Below are 18638 nucleotides of genomic sequence, written 5' to 3' on the forward strand. Positions count from 1 at the left end.
ACCTGTTCCCGGCCCGGGACAAATAGCCAAGTGGTTATGGGACTGGGCTTGTAACCCCAAGATCAAGAGTTCAAATCTCACAATGGCAAACAATGTAACTTCATCTGAATAGGAACAGATGGAAACGGGTTTGTACTCGAAAGAGTTACATTACCTGTTCCCCACATACAGGCTGTAGATGCCTCCACTGACTGTGACTGTGCCATCTGCAACCTGGTATCAAACCACCAATCCCCAGTACTGACATGTCCGAGTGACAACCATGCCCTGCGCACCATGCTGGGCACAACTGACAAAGGACTAACAGGCCCACACCTTCCTGGACTTGGACCAGGACAGGAGTGCCAAGCGCAGCCCTCTAAATTGTGGCACATATCCACATGATTAGCTATGCTTTCTGGCCCTGACTAGTCTTCCCCCCACCCCAGTTATGTGTCTCCATGCTCACTTCCCCAGTCACCCACCCCCAGTAATATGTCTGTGTGTGCACCCTTTCCCCTGGGCTCCATTGCCACACCCCTCCAACCCCAACCGCACCCCCCCAGAGTCAAGCCTTTGTCTTCCAGCCACTTCCCTTGCTGCTGTCTTGTCTCACTGCACCATTCCCCCCCAGTTAAGCCTTTGCCCTCCAACCCCATCCCCCCCCCACACTTGGCCTTCCCGCTGATCTCACATGAGAAGCCTTGGCTCTGACCCCCCCCCCTTGCCTTCCTGCTGGTCTTGCCAGCACAGCCTTGGCATGGAGTTGGAGCAGCCGTGAATGCAGCGCAGTGAAAGATCGGCAAGTGCTGTACACACACATCTCTAGGTTGCGAGTGAAGTGCTGCTCGCCAAGTGTACGTCTTATATACAGTCGTGAATCATGTTGGTTTAATTAGCCACTGGGGTGGATCTTTGACCTGGAGCGGACTATCCGACCTGCCCTGAAAGCTGGGAGCGGAAAATTTGAAACCATTTTTACATCTGCAGGAAATTGACTTTTGGGTGCTCCCCAAATGTTGTGGTCCCACCCTCCACAGTGCCTGCTGCTGATGGAACCAGACAATCCTGCCTCATATTTCCCTATTCAATGCATAAAAATCCTTCAAAGTTTTCTTTATCAGATCTCCTTTTCATCTTCTCAGACTCAAGAAAAAGATCTCCAGTTTCACTAGTCTCTTATACTTGAATTCTATTCTAAAAAGCAAAATACTACAGATGCTGGAAATCTGAAATAAGAACTGTAAATACTGGAACTACTCTGCAGGTTTGGTAGCATCTATGGAGAGGGAATAACAGTGTTAACATTTCAGGTCGATGACCTTTCAGCAGAACTGGGAATATTAGAAACAGGTTTTAATTAAGTCAAATGGGAAAAGAACAAAAGGGAAGGTCTGTGATAGGGCAGTAGACAGAGGCATTGAATGGCAGAAGTATTGGTGGGGCAGAGCCGAAGTGAGTGTAACGGGACAAGTAAAGAAACAAAAGATGGATCCAGAGGAGCTGCGGAATGCAGAATAATGATCGACTGCCGTCTGAAAACAAAAACAGGATAGAAACAAGATTGAGATCAATACATGCAAAGAAACAAAATGGGAAGTAGAGATCACAATGTGAAATTGTTGAACTTATTATTAATGATGGCTGTAAAGTGCCTAATTGAAAGATGATGTGATGTTCCTCGAGCTTGTGTTGCGCTTCATTGGAACAATGCAGTAATCAAGGACAGAGGTATCAGCGTGAGAACAATGTGGAGAATTAAAATGAGAGTCCACTGGAAGCTTGGGGTCATGCTTGGGGACTGAATAGAGGTATTCAGCAAAGTGGTGACCCAATCTACGTTTGGTGTTCCAATTGTCGAGGAGACCACATTGTGAGCAGCAAATGCAGTATATTAAAATGAAAGAAGTACTTGTAAATCACTGTTTCACCTGGTCGGAGTTTTTGAGGCCTTGGGACAGTGAGGAGGGAGAAGGTAAAAAGGACAGGTGTTGCATCTGCTGCGTTTGCATGAAAAGGTGCTGTGGTAAAGGAACAGGGCTTTGGGGATGATCAAGGAGTGAAATAGGGTGTCGCAGAGGGTGCTGAAAGGGGAATGGAAAATAGTGGTGGCATCAAGCTGTAGATGATGCAAACACCGGAGTGTGATCCATTGAACAGGGAGACTGGTGGGGTGGAAGGTGAGAACAAGGGGAACCTTATCCTGGTTCTGGGAGAGTGGGGAAGGGGTGAGAGCAGAAGTGCAGGAAAAGAGTTGGACATAGTTGAGGGCCCTTTCAACCATGGTGAGGGGGCATCTTCAATTGAGGAAAAAGGCAGATATATCAAAAGCGCTGGCATGGAAATTGCATCATCAGATGCAATGGAGGGGGAGAAACTGGGAGATTAGAATGGAGTCTTTACAGGAATCAGGATATGAAGAAGTGTCATGAAGTAGCTGTGGGAACCAATGGGCTCATAATGAGTGTTTGTTGATAGCCTATCCTCAGAAATGGAGAGAGAGAAGTCAAGGCAGGGAAGGAAAAAGTTTGAGATGGATCATGTAAAATTAAGAGAAGGGTGGAAGGGACTGCAGCAGTTCAAGAAGGCAGTTCACCACCACCTTCTTAAGGGGAATTAGGGATGGGCAATAAATGCTGGCCTTGCCAATGATACCCACATCCTCTAAATTGGCAGCAAAGTTGATGAAATTTTCAGTTCAGGGCGAGAGAAGGAAATGGCATTGATACAGCCATCAATATACTGAAAAAGAGTTGCAGGAAGGGGCCTGACTAGAACTGGAACAAATGTTCCACGTATCCCTCAAAAGTCAGACATAGCTACCTTGTGGGTACCCATAGTAACACCTTTTATTTGGAGGAAGTGAGATGAATTAAAGGAGAGGTTGTTCAATGAGAGAACAAGTTCAGCTTGATGTAGGAGGCTGGTGTTGGTGTTGGAAGGAATCTGGTTGGACCTCCATGCAAGGAAGAAGCAGAGAACCCTTGGACTGTCTTGGTGGGGGTTAGAGGTATACAGAGATCGGGCATCCCTGGTGTTTTATCCCTGGTATCATTTTAACGAATCTCTTCTGCACCTTCTCCATGGTCTTTTCTAAAGTGAAGCTCCCAAAATTAGGTATAGTATTCTAGTTCTTGCCCTACCACTTTTAGAGTTTTCTGCATTTGAGCTCTAAGTATCTCTGACCCTTCAAGTGTTATCATTTAATGTTGTTATGAAACCCAGTAGAGACCACTAACTTTTAAAAAGATATTTGAATTTCCAGTGATTGGCTAGAAATATCACAACAAGGCTTCAATATTTAAAACTTTTACTGTAAAACACAAACTAAAAGCAACATTGACTGAACAATATTTTAGTAGACAACTTATACTCTAAACTACATAAAAGATTTCCCACTTAACTTTCAAAATGACCAAAAATCTCCCTCCCTGGTTATACTTTACTTTATCCTTTATGTGGACACATCATTCTCCTGGAACCAGTCCAAAGCTATTTTCAACTCCCAATGGCTTTCTTTCTTTTTCCTTCCATGCTGGATAACTTCTAACCCCTGAACTGAGTTTCATGTGACAGTTACCTTGGAAATTCCTCCCTTTAGCCAAAGCTAGGCGAATCTTCCAGCTCCATTTAAATCCTCATGAACTTGCCCTATTAAATGTGAGCACCGAGCTCCCACCCACATTATGTGTGGTGAACAATAGAGACTGGCTGTCTCTCTCTCTTTCTCTCTCTCCAGTCTATCTCTCCGCACTATCTCTCTGCTTTATCTCTCTGCAATCTCTCTCTGCGATCTTTCTCTGTGATCTCTCTTTGTGATCTCTATCTGTCTCTCAGATTCTTGCAAACTGACCTGTCTGTGAGATTCAGGGATATCTTAAGAAAGCCCTGTAAATTGATACTACAATGGCTTCCAATGGCCTGTTCCCGCTCAGTGTCCATCTCAATGACAATGTGAATCACATGTGCTTTGTATTCAGTTGGAAATTTTGATTAGCTATCTTCTAAACTCTCACTTCCATTCTATCTTAGAATTAAATAGACAGTTTAAAGTATAACCATTTATAATACCTGATATTGCTAAAAACTGCCCTGTGAGACTTGGAGACTAAGGGCTTGATTTTTCCGGGGTCATAGAAGCTATGCAGATCTTTAAAAATGACAGGCAAGACCCAATTCCAGGATTCCCATTCTCATTCGCAGGTCTCCCAGAAATTACTTGCATGAGTGAAGGGTGCAGGCAGTGAGACCATTGCTGGGATAGGCATCTCCTTACACATTTTGTGGAGTCATGCTAGCTCCTCATTATGCATGTTTGGCTGAGAGTCTAGTCTTTCACAGATGCACAGAAGGAAAACATTGCTTGTTTGGTAGCTTTACAAGCTTTTATCTTAGATCTATTTTGTTAATGGCTCAATGTTTATTACAAGATAAAGAGGTGTCAAGTGCTTATAGTTTCGGTTATGAATATTAGTTTAAAGGTATGGTTGATTGACACTTTTAAAGGATTGTAGTAACAGCAGTTTAAAGAAAATTATGAATGGGTTTTTTCTTTAGATGGTTCCCCATATGCCCCTATTACTGGAGGTTTCATGGATCAGTGCAGAGAGTATACTGGATGAATAATCATGAAAGTTACATGGGGGTTACATCGGGCCATTGGGGATGGGTGGGGGCATGAGTGAGTATTAAGCTGACAAGGAGGATATAAGGGGATGTGAGTGGGCATGGAGGGTACAAGGGGCCATGGGGTGTGGGCGGGGGATAGGGGGATGTGAGGGGTGAGGGCTGGATGGCCTATTATTTCACAAAACAACTGGGACAAATCCCAGAGAACTGAGGCAGGTTCTTTAAACAGCCCTCAGCACTTGACAGCCCCTGTGGCTACCTCTGATTTACTCTGGGGGCAGTGGTCCAATTCCATTCTGCACCTGAACACTGGAACAAAAATCCTGCCATTTGGGGCATTTTATCCCAAGGAGGGGGCAGCAAGCCGAGAGATTTCCCTACCCCCACTACCCACCTCAGGAGTGAAAATCCGGCTCAAACTGTCTACCTAGGATCATCACAGATGCTCTTGCCATTATTCACAGGTGTGAACATCTATACTGTACCTTCTTCCCAGTAAATCAATCTGGGCCTCATTGTCCCCATAGCAACTAAGCCACCCAGACTCAAAGTCAAGCAAGATTTGGAGAAGGTCACATGACTCCTTCACTACTCCTTTTTGCATTAAATAAAACAGGTAATTCCAAAACACAAAAAATTTATAAGCTTTGAATTTGTAAAATGTATATGCCATTTTTCTTTGTTCTAAAATGCATGAACTCATATTTTTCTACATTAAATTACATCTTCCTAATTTATGAATCTCTTTATATCCTCATGAAGTAATTAATAGTCTCAGTTAACTGTGCTCCATACTTTTTGTCTATCTGCTAACTTCATTGAGTCCCATATGCGCAAGTTCAAATTATTTATGTATTTAGTACAGCAATAGTTTCAGCACTAATCTCTTCAAGGCACCAATATCTACACTTCTTCAGTCTAATCTATCATTACTAACTATTATCCTTTAACATCTTCTTATCCACGTGCCTTAATCATATCAACAGGCCTCTGAAGTAGGAGATTACTAATTACTTTCTCAAATTCCATATAGAACATTTACTACATTTTCTTTGTCAATGCACTCTTCTATTTCCTCAAAGAACCCTATTAACTTTGTCAGACGTAACTTACCTTTTAAAATCATGTTGGATTATCTTTAATTAACTCATGTCTTCCTAAAGAAATCTGATTTTATCCCATATTATAGCCACTAGTAGCTAACCAAGTAGGATTATTAGTTTCAATAGCCTATAGCTACCTGGTTTATCCCTTTCTTGTGTTTGTGCAGAAATGTTGCACTGGTAACCCTCTAGTCCTCTGACTCCAAGGTTGCTTGCAAGGCTATGACCTGATCCTCTGTTAATTGTTAAGATAAAAGCAAAATACTGCGGTTGCTGGAAATCTGAAACAAAATACTGCGGATACTGGAAATCATCTTCTATGACTTCTCTCAGGATTCTAGGATGCAATATCATTTAGACCTGGTGCTTTTTCCATTTTGAGTTCCAGCATTTTTTTAAACAACGTTAATTCATTATCTTTATTTCATAAGCCTAATTGTCCTTTCCTACTCCTTTTGTACCTTTTCGCACTTCCATGTTCATTGGAAACTGAGGCAAAGGGTCGGATTTTTGTGTAGGAGTCGGCAAATTTCTCAACCCCACAAACTCTCTTTATAGGGAGTCCCCTATTTTTGTTCTGGGGAGGTGCGGGTGAAATGGAGTTGAAGGAAAGTTTTATGCCCTCTTCATCCTTCCCACCAGCTGCTGACCTGTTTCAGCTTTGAGGTAAAATCACAGTTGCTTTTCCATTCAGGCCCCAGTTAAAATATCATCAGGTTCCCATTGATGTCACAGGACCTGATTAGCATTTATGAATGGGGCTTCCACTTGAGTCTTAAGGTTGGATGGGCAGCTCAGTTAATTAGCTTAATTGGTGCTTAAATGGCCTTAATAGGCCTTTGACAGTTCGTTGGGCGCGCAGCTGACTCCGGTACGCGCCCGCCGAATTTAAGGTCGGAATGACGCGCAGTGACATCGGGACGCACACCTGATGTCATCGCACGTCATTTTACGCATCGGCGAGTGGGCCCCACCCCCGCTCACCATCCCAAAAATTCTGGCCTATGTCATATTTCTGGCATTCATAGTTTCTTTTATTTCAACAATCAGCAGTAATTTCATAAATGTGTGGCCTGACTCAATTTACTGCAGCTGAAAGCAAGAATGAAAGGAGAAAGAGCTTACAATTTACATGGTATCTTTCAAGTCCTTGACACGTCCCAAAGTACAATATGACCAAGTACTGTTGTAAATTAAGAAGACACACATGGCAAGGTTCCTCAAACAGCAATGAAATAAATGATTAGATGATCTGTTTTAGTGGTTGTTTCAGTATTGTGAAGACAGATTCACAAGCTATGCAAAGAATCAAAGGCCATCAGTACTATTATGCCAGTGATATGGCTGGGTTGTGCTATACAGGAAGAGGGTTTTATGGACTTTCATGATCCATATGATGAGAGAGGCTATCTACACCCACTGGATGTGAGTATCCAGATAGATGTCAGTCTAGAGTTCAGAACCAGAGCTCTTGTCTTCACTCACTTGGGCTATAAAGTGAGGTTCCAGGCTTGCACCTTCTGACTTAGAGGTGGGAATGTTACCGCTATGTTACCAAGGCTTGTTCCTGTTTTAGTTGCATTGGTGCAGAGATAAATGTTGGCCAGGACACCAGGAAAACTCCCCCAGCTACTTTGAATAATGCCATGGCATCATTTATCATCTGACCTGGTGTTTAATGTCCTATCTGAAATTAGGCACCTCTGACAATGCAACATTTGCACAGTACTGCGTTGAAGGTTCAGCCTAGATTATGTGCTTTCGTTTCTGATATGGGGCTTGACCCCATAACCTTCCAACTCTGAATGAGAGTGCTACCACTCAGTAAAGGGTGCCACCTATGGTGCACTATTACATGCCACATGTAAAAGGATAAAAAAAAGTAGATGTCATTTTTTATGGTGATGTTATAATAATCTTTTCAAGCTTCACCAATGAAAGGTCACACCCAGAACATTACCCTTTCACATTTACTGTACATTTCCTGTTATATTCTTTTTCATTTAATTTGTTCATACTAATAGCTTTTCATTAGTTTTTGTTGTTAGCATATTCTGTTTTCAATGTTCAGCTGTTTAGTTTTCTTTTATAGATTGGAGAATTTGTCTACTGTCTGGAAGGAACTGGTTGTATCCCATTGCCTTCTACTGGACTACGAGTATTCAGTCCTGATGCAATACAGAACTACTGTGCTGCTTCAGGTACAGTGGCTTTTATTTTCTGGTAGCATCTGTTCAATAACGACCAAGGAAACAATTCTTGTCTAGTTCATTTATGATGTGAAAACAAATAGAGATAGAAATTCATCTTGGGCTATAGTGAAAAAACGGCAAAGTCAATAGAAAAGGACATCGGTATAGGAGAAAATGGGCTGCTGATTCGCTATGCTGCAGCCCAAGGTTAATTTTTACCCCATAGTATCTTCTTTATCACTTGAGGTAGATTAAATTTAAACTTCAAGTATTTTTGTTATGTGTACTGTACATAAAAATTTAACTTTCTTTTGCAGTTACAGTGATTGTAGCCTTTTCATATTTGCAAATAGGCAAGAACAAGTTGCATATTAAATTGAAATATCACTTGATATGAGGTGTAATTATTTTCAAAGTGATTCCCATAAAGCTAAAAATAAAGGTTGCTTTACATGGGGCAGAATTTTGCCCTTGGTGGGCATGCGGGCCACACCGGCTCGGCGGCGGGCGGACAGCTGACCCCGCCACCGAAACCGGGCTCGCTGCCATTTTGAGTGGGCAGGCCAATTAAGGCCTGCCCAACAGGAAGTGCTGTGCACTTCCTGTGAGGGGCGGGGGAGGAATTCCCCAACTGTCAAAGTGCGTTCTTTCACGCATGCGAATGAAAGAGCGCACATCTCCCTGAGTCAAAGTGCTGTCTTAGGGATATTAGTGACAGTGTACAAAAGTTAAAAAATAGAGAAATAAAAATATTATTAACATGTCCCCCTCATGTGACAATGTCACACGAGATGGGACATGTTAATAAATATTACATTTATTAAAGTTTTTAAAAAGGAACACGAAACCTCATCCCGCCAGTGGATGAGGTTCCATGTTTATCAGAAGCCTGCCGGGGCTCCTGGCCTGCCCGCCAGCCTCAAGGTTGAACAGGCAGGGCCTTTAATTACTTTAATTACCCTGTCAATGGCCTCAATTGATTTTGCTGTCCGCCCACCTTCCTGAAAATTTAAAGGGACCGGACTATGTCAAGGGTTCCTCCCAACATCATCCTGCGTCATTTTCCCGTCGGCGAGCAGGCCCCACCCCCAAATTACCAACGGGAAAATTCTTGCCATGATGTTTGAGAGGAAATATTCCATTTCCAAAAGTAGCCTGACAGAGACAAAAAGTGTTGGGTTGCTTAGCCAGAAAAGAACTGAATGCATGAAATACCCAGTTATCCTGTCCTGCAGCCAGTGAGTTGAGTGGACATCAATATCTACTTAGATCCTGATATTCAAGGCTTTGGTTCTGGCTGCAACTCAAATGCCTTAAAATTATAATTCTATAGTGCAAGTTATTAAAGTGTAACTTTCTGGTTTCTAATTCTCATTAATTTCTGGAAATTTTATAGTCATAATGTCAGTGAAAAAATCATTGTTCTTTCACTAATCAGAGCCTGCAGACTATTAATGTTCACCATGCCACCATCACTGGTAACCTGACCGTAGGGAAGTAATTGTTGACGAGGTAATCTGACCACAGCATTTAGGAAACACTAAGTTGCTTGAGTTTAACTGCTGCATTTTTATGCATCTAATTATTAAATTATTTCTTTATAATCCACTGATTTATTCACTATTTTCTCCACAAAAATGTATTCATTTTTCAATAAATGAAAATCATTCTAAGCATCTGCAGAACAAACTGAACGATTAACATTAAAATAATGGTCATATGTTAATGAAGCCTGGTGTCATTTATTCCTTAATTATTCTACTCAAAGATACTGGCTGTGAACATATTAACAGATTGGATTCTGTTAAACTTTTGTGGACTTATCTATTTTAAATAATCCATCTGCAGAGGAGAAAGGTCTATTGACTGTTATCCATTCATTTGAGGTGGACAGTTAATTCTAAATTAATAGCATTAGTAAAGTAACAAAGTTAGATCTTGTGATGCAGTAGAAAGCGTCCCTACCTCTGAGCCAGAAGCTCTGGGTTCAGGTCCAGCTCCAGGACCTGATGGTCATGGAAAGTGCATTCCTAACGTGGCCATACAGGTAATTACCAACCTGTGAATCCTTCCAATATGCCATGGCAGTTGGTAAGAGCGGGCCACTCTCCAAGTTAGTCAAAGCTCTGCTTGATGCAGAATGGCGCACCTCCAGCTATCGCCTCTGGTTCAGGCTAGTGACCTGTTTTGCGAAAAAATGGCTATGGAAACAAACATAAGCACATGCTGTCTCATGTGCCACTAGGTGTGGGAAGATAAAAGAAGAATGTGACAACAGTAACATTTTTGACTCCTACACAGGGGTTTAGGGCCCCAGTGAACCCAGCAACTGTTTGAACTCAGCACTAATTTCAAATGGCCCAGCAGATTCATGTTTTGCACCTGTTTGATTCCCCCCTTGCCCACTTTGCTGTACAGGCAAAATTGGGGGCGAGACTTGTGCATCTGGGTCTTGCCCGCCATTTTTAATGGCCTCATGAGTCAACCTGACCTAGAAAATTTGCCCCTAAATCCCTGCTGCTCAAAATCTCTCTCCACCTTTAAAAGCCCCCTCAAAATAAAATAATTTTACATAGCTTTCCTAACTCTCCCTTCAGAGCTTGGAGTCTGTTTTTCTTAGGCTTATTTGTCAGTTATATCGGAACTTCATTTTTCTGTGTAAATGCAAGTTGTTATTATAGAACCACTAGAATCTAAACAGCTCCACTGAGAGGTTTAGATGAGACCATTTCCTGGCAAAGTTACATGGTCATCCTATATAACTCTTCCTTGTGAACTTCCATGGACACTTGGAAGATACATTTCTGGAAAAAGGGGATTGACGCTTGGGATGAGAAGGCTGAAAGTTAAGGTTAAGATCAGTCTAAGAGAGGCAGCTTTATTGGGCCAAGTGATATTTTCCTTTTACTGAAGTTCCCTAAATTCAGATTTCTATGACATTCACAATTAACTTTACTTAGTTTTTAAGAAGTATTTTTCTTTCAGGTAATAAGGATGCAACAAAAGTAGTTCTATACTACAAATGTAATAACACCTGTGCCTTTGATCAAGAACTGAAAATTCCATTGATTAATGAAGCCAAAGAGAAAGCTCTGGCAACCGTAGGGCAGCAACAGATGTCACAAATAGAATACAAACGCAGGAAGATTGCTGGGACATTAGAAAGCAGCAGTGTCCGAGCTTCAGTTGCAGCTCTTAGCCCTTGCTGCACCCAGGTAGGAACATCTGCCATGGTATCACAAAGCACTTTTCAGTTCTTATGCTGTTTATCTTGAAATTTTAATAGCATACTGCTGAGCAGGAAGAATCACAGGCATGAAGAAGTGTTTGACAACAGTGATAGTGAGATGGGATGCTGTTACTGATTGTTTGTGGAAATCTATTCCTTTTGTCCCCATGATCAATGTAGATAGCCCTATTATTTTGTTATGATCGTAGTAGCCAAATTTATTCAATTTAATCTTTATTGCATTTATAAATAAATAATGGCAGGTGAGGGAGGAAATTCAGATTTTCTATCGAGTTCACATTGTGGTGAACCCAATCTTAGAAGAAGTTTGTGCTGGGTTGCAAACCAAGGACTTCCCAACCTGCGAAAAGGCCAAATGAAAATAGTGCAGGGTTAGGAAGGAGAGGAAATTTGGTTTTGTTGTCAAAAACTTCAAGATTTCAGGTTCCCTGACCCCATCAGGAGATGAAAATCTGCCCTCATGTCTACCAATTGGTTATTTGTCTATATAACAGTGACTACATTACAAAAGTAATTTTCTATGAAACACCTTGAGGTATCCTGAAGATGTGAAAAACACTATATGAATGCCAGCAAAAACAGAAAATTTTAAAATACTCAGAAGGTTAAGCAGCATCAATGGAGAGAGAAGCAAGGTTGATTATCAACTTCACTAGTAATCTGCCTTCAGGCTGATCCACAAATATTGACTTCAACATTTTGCCTGCAGGATTGGAGTCTATCCTTAATCCAGTGTATCAAATTCTGACTGATACTTCATGAAGTAAGCTAGTCTGGCATACCATATCAAACCTTTTCTGAATTTAGGTAGCCAATGTTGAATTATTGTGTGTTGAATTCATTTTTCCATTGTGTATAACTGTCAAAAAGTCACAACTAATAATGTTGTAGGTCGGAAATTAAATCCAATGAACTTCATCATTCAATCTGCTACTTTCCAAGAAACCTTTTCTCTACCATTGAACAGAACAGAATTGACAAGAAAGAGGTGAATCAGAAGCAGTGAAAGTGCTTTAAACACACTTTGCATCATTTACTGATTAGCAACAATTGTTTATTCTCAGTGATTAGGAGTGAGTGAGATAATGTATTTCAGAGTAACTTGAATTTGCTGGATTGCTGAAAATGCAGCAGGTGGGTCTTCTGTCAGCCAGGCAGCCTCACTGATGGCAGGATCCTGAATCATAGAAATTATTTGCATTAAAGGGCAGGTGCCCATATTATTGATGGGTCTTTCTAAATGCCTGCATTATGATGGTTTTGAGATTTCAGAGTGGCATCTTGTCATTTCATTGATTGAACACATGAACACATAGGGATGTGAAAAGGCTGACTAGTCTGGCTGAAGACAATTTAAACTCTGAGGTACTGTTTTGTTAATTTGCACTTTGCTAATGGGGACCCGAGATCAAGTATTGTGAGCTCCACTCAGTCATTAGTCAGCAAATACAATTATGTCTTGCTGGTGCATTTTACATTGGTTGTACTCTGTGCAGACTTTATTGCAATTTCCTGCAAGAGTAGTCATTCTTTCAATACTCCCTCTTGCTGTGAAGTAACAATAGAAGAAACACAGGCAAAAGAGACTTCCCCCACTCTCACCCCCATGGAAATTTCTGAACCCAGCCTAAAGGAGGTGGTGGGACCCTTCTGTCTTGTAAGATGATAGTTTGCGTAGTGGTGATCAACTCTGTGTTAAACATCACCTGGCGTGGCTCAGGTGCCCCGGTCTGGCATGTCAGTCTTTGCTGCATGGTTCAGAAGGTGCACGATTTGTTGGCCTCTGTTTTCTCATGGCACTCTTCCTGGCCAGATGAGCTTTTCATTTCTGCTCAGAATGCTCTTCCAAACAGTCAATCTCCAGTGGTCATGGCCCTCAAAAACTGTCTCCCAATGACCGCCATATTCATACCTCACTTGCAGGTGCTCTTGCAGTGGAGGAATGGACACCCAGGAGCCCTGAATCAGTGACCAGTTCACTGCACAGAAGGCCTTTGGGTGTGCATCCTTCATCCATTGATGATAGTGACTGAGCCAGCACAGATGTTGTTGGCTTAGCAATGGGCATATGCTGGTGGAATTTTCACACTCTATGACCTCTGAGTTGGTGACCTTGTTGATGAGGATACATTTGAGACTATGAAGGTGGAACCGTTCAACCTCTTTTGTAGATTTGTTCAGGTCTCACCGCTATAGAGGAATGTGCTGAGGACACAGGCTTGATAGACTTGCAGTTTGGTGCTCTCTGTCAAGTTGCTGTTGCTTCACATTCTGCTACTCAGCTTGGACATAACAGCTGTAGCTTTCTGCAGTTGCAGGGATATATATGTTGATTTCAGGATCAAGTGAGAGATTGCTGGTGATTGTGGAGCCTAGATGTGTGAAGCTATCAACAACCTCCAGTGTCATATTGTCAGTACTAATAGATGGTGGTATGGACATGACATTTGTCTTCCTGCTGCTGATGGTCAAACCAAACTCTTTAAAGGCGTGAGAGATTCTGTCCATTTGGTATTGAAGGTTGGCATCAATATGAAATGTTTGTGTGGCATTGACAGCGTAGAGCAACTTTCTGATGTGGACTTGGGCACCTTTGTCTTGGATCTCAGGCGAGCTAGGCTGAACAGCTTTTTGTCAGTTCTGGAATGAAAGCAGACACCCTCTGTAGATGACCTAAAGGCATATGACAGCAGCAAAAAGAATAAATATCAAAGAGTATCAGTGCCAGAACACAACCCTGTTTGATCTCACTGTGAATCTCAAAGGGTTCCAATGTTGCCTCATTGTAGCTGCCCTTACCCATCATGTTGTCATAGAAGGAGGAGGTCCCATTGAGCAGCTTTGGAGTGCTACCAATTTTTCCCAGCAGTTTAAATAGAGCACCTCTGTTCACAGACCTTAGGACCTAAATGGCTAAAGACACAGCCATCACTGGGGGCTGAATGAAGTCGGGGTGGGGGTGGTGGGCACAAGAAGCCTGAGCTGAAGAATCACAGAGTTCTTGGAGAGTCGTAGGGCCAGATAAGGTTACAGAATTAGGGGGGGAACAATACATGCAGAGGTTTGAATGAAAGGATGAGAATCTTAAAAGCAAGGCATACTGGACCAGGAGACAGTGTAGGTTAACAAGTACAGCAGTGAAAAAACAAAAACAGAATTACCCGGAAAAACTCAGCAGGTCTGGCAGCATCGGCGGAGAAGAAAAGAGTTGACGTTTCGAGTCCCCATGACCCTTCGACAGAACTTGAGTTCGAATCCAAGAAAGAGTTGAAATATAAGCTGGTTTAAGGTGTGTGGGGGGGCGGAGAGAGAGAGAGAAGTGGAGGGGGTTGGTGTGGTTGTAGGGACAAACAAGCAGTGATAGAAGCAGATCATCCCATTCTCTCTCAGCTACCTCAACTACAGCTCCTCACGCCCCGCTTCCTGTAAGGACTCCATCCCATTCTCTCTAACCACACCAACCCCCTCCACTTCTCTCTCTCTCTCACCCCCCCCCCAACACACACACACACATCTTAAACCAGCTTATATTTCAACTCTTTCTTGGACTCGAACTCAAGTTCTGTCGAAGGGTCATGAGGACTCGAAACGTCAACTCTTTTCTTCTCCGCCGATGCTGCCAGACCTGCTGAGTTTTTCCAGGTAATTCTGTTTTTGTTTTGGATTTCCAGCAACCGCAGTTTTTTTGTTTTTATATAAGTACAGCAGTGATGCTGAATGACACCATCAGGTTGCTGAATTTTGGATAAGCTCAAGTTTATGGACGGTGGAAGATGAGAGGCTGACATGGCCTCCTTCTTCCTTAACCGAGGTTTTCCACCCATGGTCGTTGACAGGGCCCTCAACCGTGTCCGGCCCATTTCCCACGCATCCGCCCTCACGCCTTCTCCTCCCTCCCAGAAACATGATAGGGTCCCCCTTGTCCTCACGTATCACCCCACCAGCCTCCGCATTCAAAGGATCATCCTCCGCCATTTCCGCCAACTTCAGCATGATGCCACCACCAAACACATCTTCCCTTCACCCCCCCTATCGGCATTCCGTAGGGATCGCTCCCTCCGGGACACCCTGGTCCACTCCTCCATCACCCCCTACTCCTCAACCCCCTCCTATGGCACCACCCCATGCCCACGCAAAAGATGCAACACCTGCCCCTTCACTTCCTCTCTCCTCACCGTCCAAGGACTCAAACACTCCTTTCAAGTGAAGCAGCATTTCACTTGCATTTCCCCCAACTTAGTCTACTGCATTCGTTGCTCCCAATGTGGTCTCCTCTACATTGGAAAGAGCAAACGTAAACTGGGCGACCGCTTTGCAGAACACCTGCGGTCTGTCCGCAAGAATGACCCAAACCTCCCTGTCGCTTGCCATTTTAACACTCCACCCTGCTCTCTTGCCCACATGTCTGTCCTTGGCTTGCTGCATTGTTCCAGTGAAGCCCAACGCAAACTGGAGGAACAACGCCTCATCTTCCGACTAGGCACTTTACAGCCCTCTGGACTGAATATTGAATTCAACAACTTTAGGTCGTGAGCTGCCTCCCCCATCCCCACCCCCTTTCTGTCTCCCCCTTCCTTTTTTTCCCAATAAATTATAAAGATTTTCCTTTTCCCACCTATTTCCATTATTTAAAAAAATTTTTTTTTTTTTTAAATTTTTTAAAAATCTTTTATGCTCTCCCCACCCCCACTAAAGCTATACCTTGAGTGCCCTACCATCCATTCTTAATTAGCACATTCGTTTAGATAATATCACCAACTTTAACACCTATGTGTTCTTTTGTACTATTGTTGTTGACATCTTTTGATGATCTGCTTCTATCACTGCTTGTTTGTCCCTACAACCACACCCCCACTCCACTTCTCTCTCTCTCTCCGCCCCCCACACACACACCTTAAACCAGCTTATATTTCAACTCATCTTGGACTCGAACTCAAGTTCTGTCGAAGGGTCATGAGGACTCGAAACGTCAACTCTTTTCTTCTCCGCCGATGCTGCCAGACCTGAGTTTTTCCACGTAACTCTGTTTTTGTTTTTGTATTGGAATTGTTGAGTCTGGAGGTAACGAGCATGGATGAGGATTTCAGCAAATATGGGCTGATGGAAGCGTGGAGATGGGTGATGTAGTGGAAGTGGAAGTCGATGGCCTTTGCAATGAAATGGATATGGCATCAGAAGCTCAGCTCAAGGTCATTTAAGATGCTGCAATTGCAAGCATTCTGATTCAGACTTAGACATTGGCCAGGCGAGGGAGAGAGGTATAGAACTGGTGGTGAATGAATGGCATTTGTAGCCTACACTGAAGACGATGGCTTCAGTCTTCCTAATGTTTCATCGGAGGACATTTCAACTGGATGTCAACCAAGCTGTTTGGCAGTATAGAGTCAGTGGAGACATTGAGAGAAGTGGTGGTGATGTGGAGCTGGATATTTCTATAGTACCTGTTATAGTTTCAGAAAATGTCGTCAACGGGCAGCATGCAAATGTGAACTAGCAGGGGGCCAAGGATAGATCTGAGGGGGTGTGAGTTGCAGGATGGGCAGGGAAGAGAAGTCATTGTTAGAGGTTCTCTGAGTATGACTGGATAGGTTAGACTAGAACCAGGCAAGAACAGTTGCACTCAGTTGGGCACTGAAGGAGTGACGTTGGAAGTGGATAGTGTAGTTAACCATATCATACAGGCAGGTTGCAAGGATCAGAACTGATAGTAAACTAAAGTCACATACACATAGAGTGCAATTTATTACTGCCATTTCAGTGCTGACACAGTGAAGGAAACTTGGAGAGGCTCAAAAATGGAGTGGGAAAAATGGACATAGGAGCTGACAACATGTTCAGAGACTTTGTAGAGGAAAGGGAGGTTGGACATGGGGCAGTAGCTTTCAAGGACAGTGGGATCAAAGGGTTATTTTGAGTTTGGGGTTGATATGGCAAATTTGACAGCACCCTAAAAGACTCTTCTGCTGAAGAGTCATACGGACTCGAAACATTAACTGTATTTCTCTCCACAGATGCTGTCAGACCTGCTGGGTTTTTCCAGCTATTTTTGTTTTTGCCTTAAAAGGGGGAGCTGTTTAAAATATCAACTAGCATTGGCACCAGAAAGGGAAGTTGGATGGTCAGTTCTTTAGTGGGAATAGGATTGAGAGTGAAGAAGTTGGGTCTCAGAGAGGATATGAGGAAAGATAGTAGTGAATGTTGAAGGAGATGAGAGTTTGGCCTATGCAGGGGAACAATAAGGGAAGTTTGGTTGATCTAATGGGGAAAGGAGGGATGCGGCAGAAGCAACCAAATGAATGGTCTCAATCTTGGTGGCAAAGAAATCCATGAATCCTTTGCACCTGTTGCTGGAGGGAGCAGGGGAGAGGGGTTTGAAGAGATGGTTGGAAGTGGAGAAGGAAGCTGGGTTTTTTTTTCTTCTTTTGGTATTCCTGGATGATCCTGGAGCAGTGAGCAGCTTTGGGACAGATGGGCCCAATAGTACTTGATTTGGTGATGAATGACTGGACCAGTTGTATGCCATAAGTGTTCAATTCTGCATCTCTTGGACTTCTAAGCGAGCAAAGATAAGGCCCAGAAAAATTTCCAGTGGAATTTCTACTTTGCGAGACTGCTATATCAAAATAGGTGAACTATTGTGTAAACTTTTTTTTACAATAAAAGAAAAAGCTTATAGTATAAATATTTAATACACCAATTTTTTCATGTTTTCATGAGTAAACATGTAAATATAGTTCATGCAGAATTAAATATTACAAATGATTTCTTACAAACAATTTTATTTGAACAGAAAAAGATGCTTCGCTCCATGAGAACAGATTGCACAGGGCCAAAAAGTATTGACTACTCTGTCGAAGTATCCATGCCAGGGAACTTTGAAATTCCAGATAAAATATCAATTCCTGTAACCAAACGACATAGGGTGACTGCTAGATTACAAGAGACATGTGGAATTCAGAACTTGAGTGAAACAGGTAATGTGTGAAATATATTTTATTATTTAGGCTTATTTAGCCAATTTACTTCAAAAAGTTTGATCTATAGTTACTGGAAATCAATTAATGTTTACCATTTATGACATTAAATAAATTTACAATGGATATTGAATGCTTTCATTATACTTTCAGGCAGTAGTTTTGTGCCTTGCTTCTTTCATCGACAGCATTCATAAAGCAGCAGATGTTAACCATGTGCAGTTGAAATTATTTCCAACAAACTGGCATGGATTGAAAATATTCTGTGTGTTTCAAAGAATTCATCTTGTAATTGGAGTGTGGTTTTCTTAATTTCCATTGAACTTCCTGCAATGTTTTGCTTTTTGATTATATAATTCACATAAGAACATAAGAAATAAGAGCAGGAGTAGGCCATTCAGCCCCATGAGCCTGCTCTGCCATTCAATGAAATCATGGCTGATCTACATCAACAACATTTTCCTGTACCACTCCCATATCCCTTAATGTTTTTAATATGTATAAATTTATC

General features: G+C 42.4%; 1 protein-coding gene across 1 annotated transcript in view; it reads left to right on the forward strand.

The window, feature by feature from the left end:
• Positions 1-18638, forward strand: part of LOC121290452 (cilia- and flagella-associated protein 47-like) — a 661534-nt gene that overhangs the window by 309724 nt on the left and 333172 nt on the right. Inside the window, 4 exon segments of the mRNA XM_041210889.1 lie at positions 7804-7912; positions 10889-11118; positions 13299-13306; positions 17967-18127. Of these exon segments, the coding sequence (XP_041066823.1) occupies positions 7804-7912; positions 10889-11118; positions 13299-13306; positions 17967-18127 (508 nt within the window).

This window comes from Carcharodon carcharias, chromosome 18 (assembly GCF_017639515.1).
Source record: "Carcharodon carcharias isolate sCarCar2 chromosome 18, sCarCar2.pri, whole genome shotgun sequence".
Classification (NCBI taxonomy): Eukaryota; Metazoa; Chordata; class Chondrichthyes; order Lamniformes; family Lamnidae; genus Carcharodon; species Carcharodon carcharias.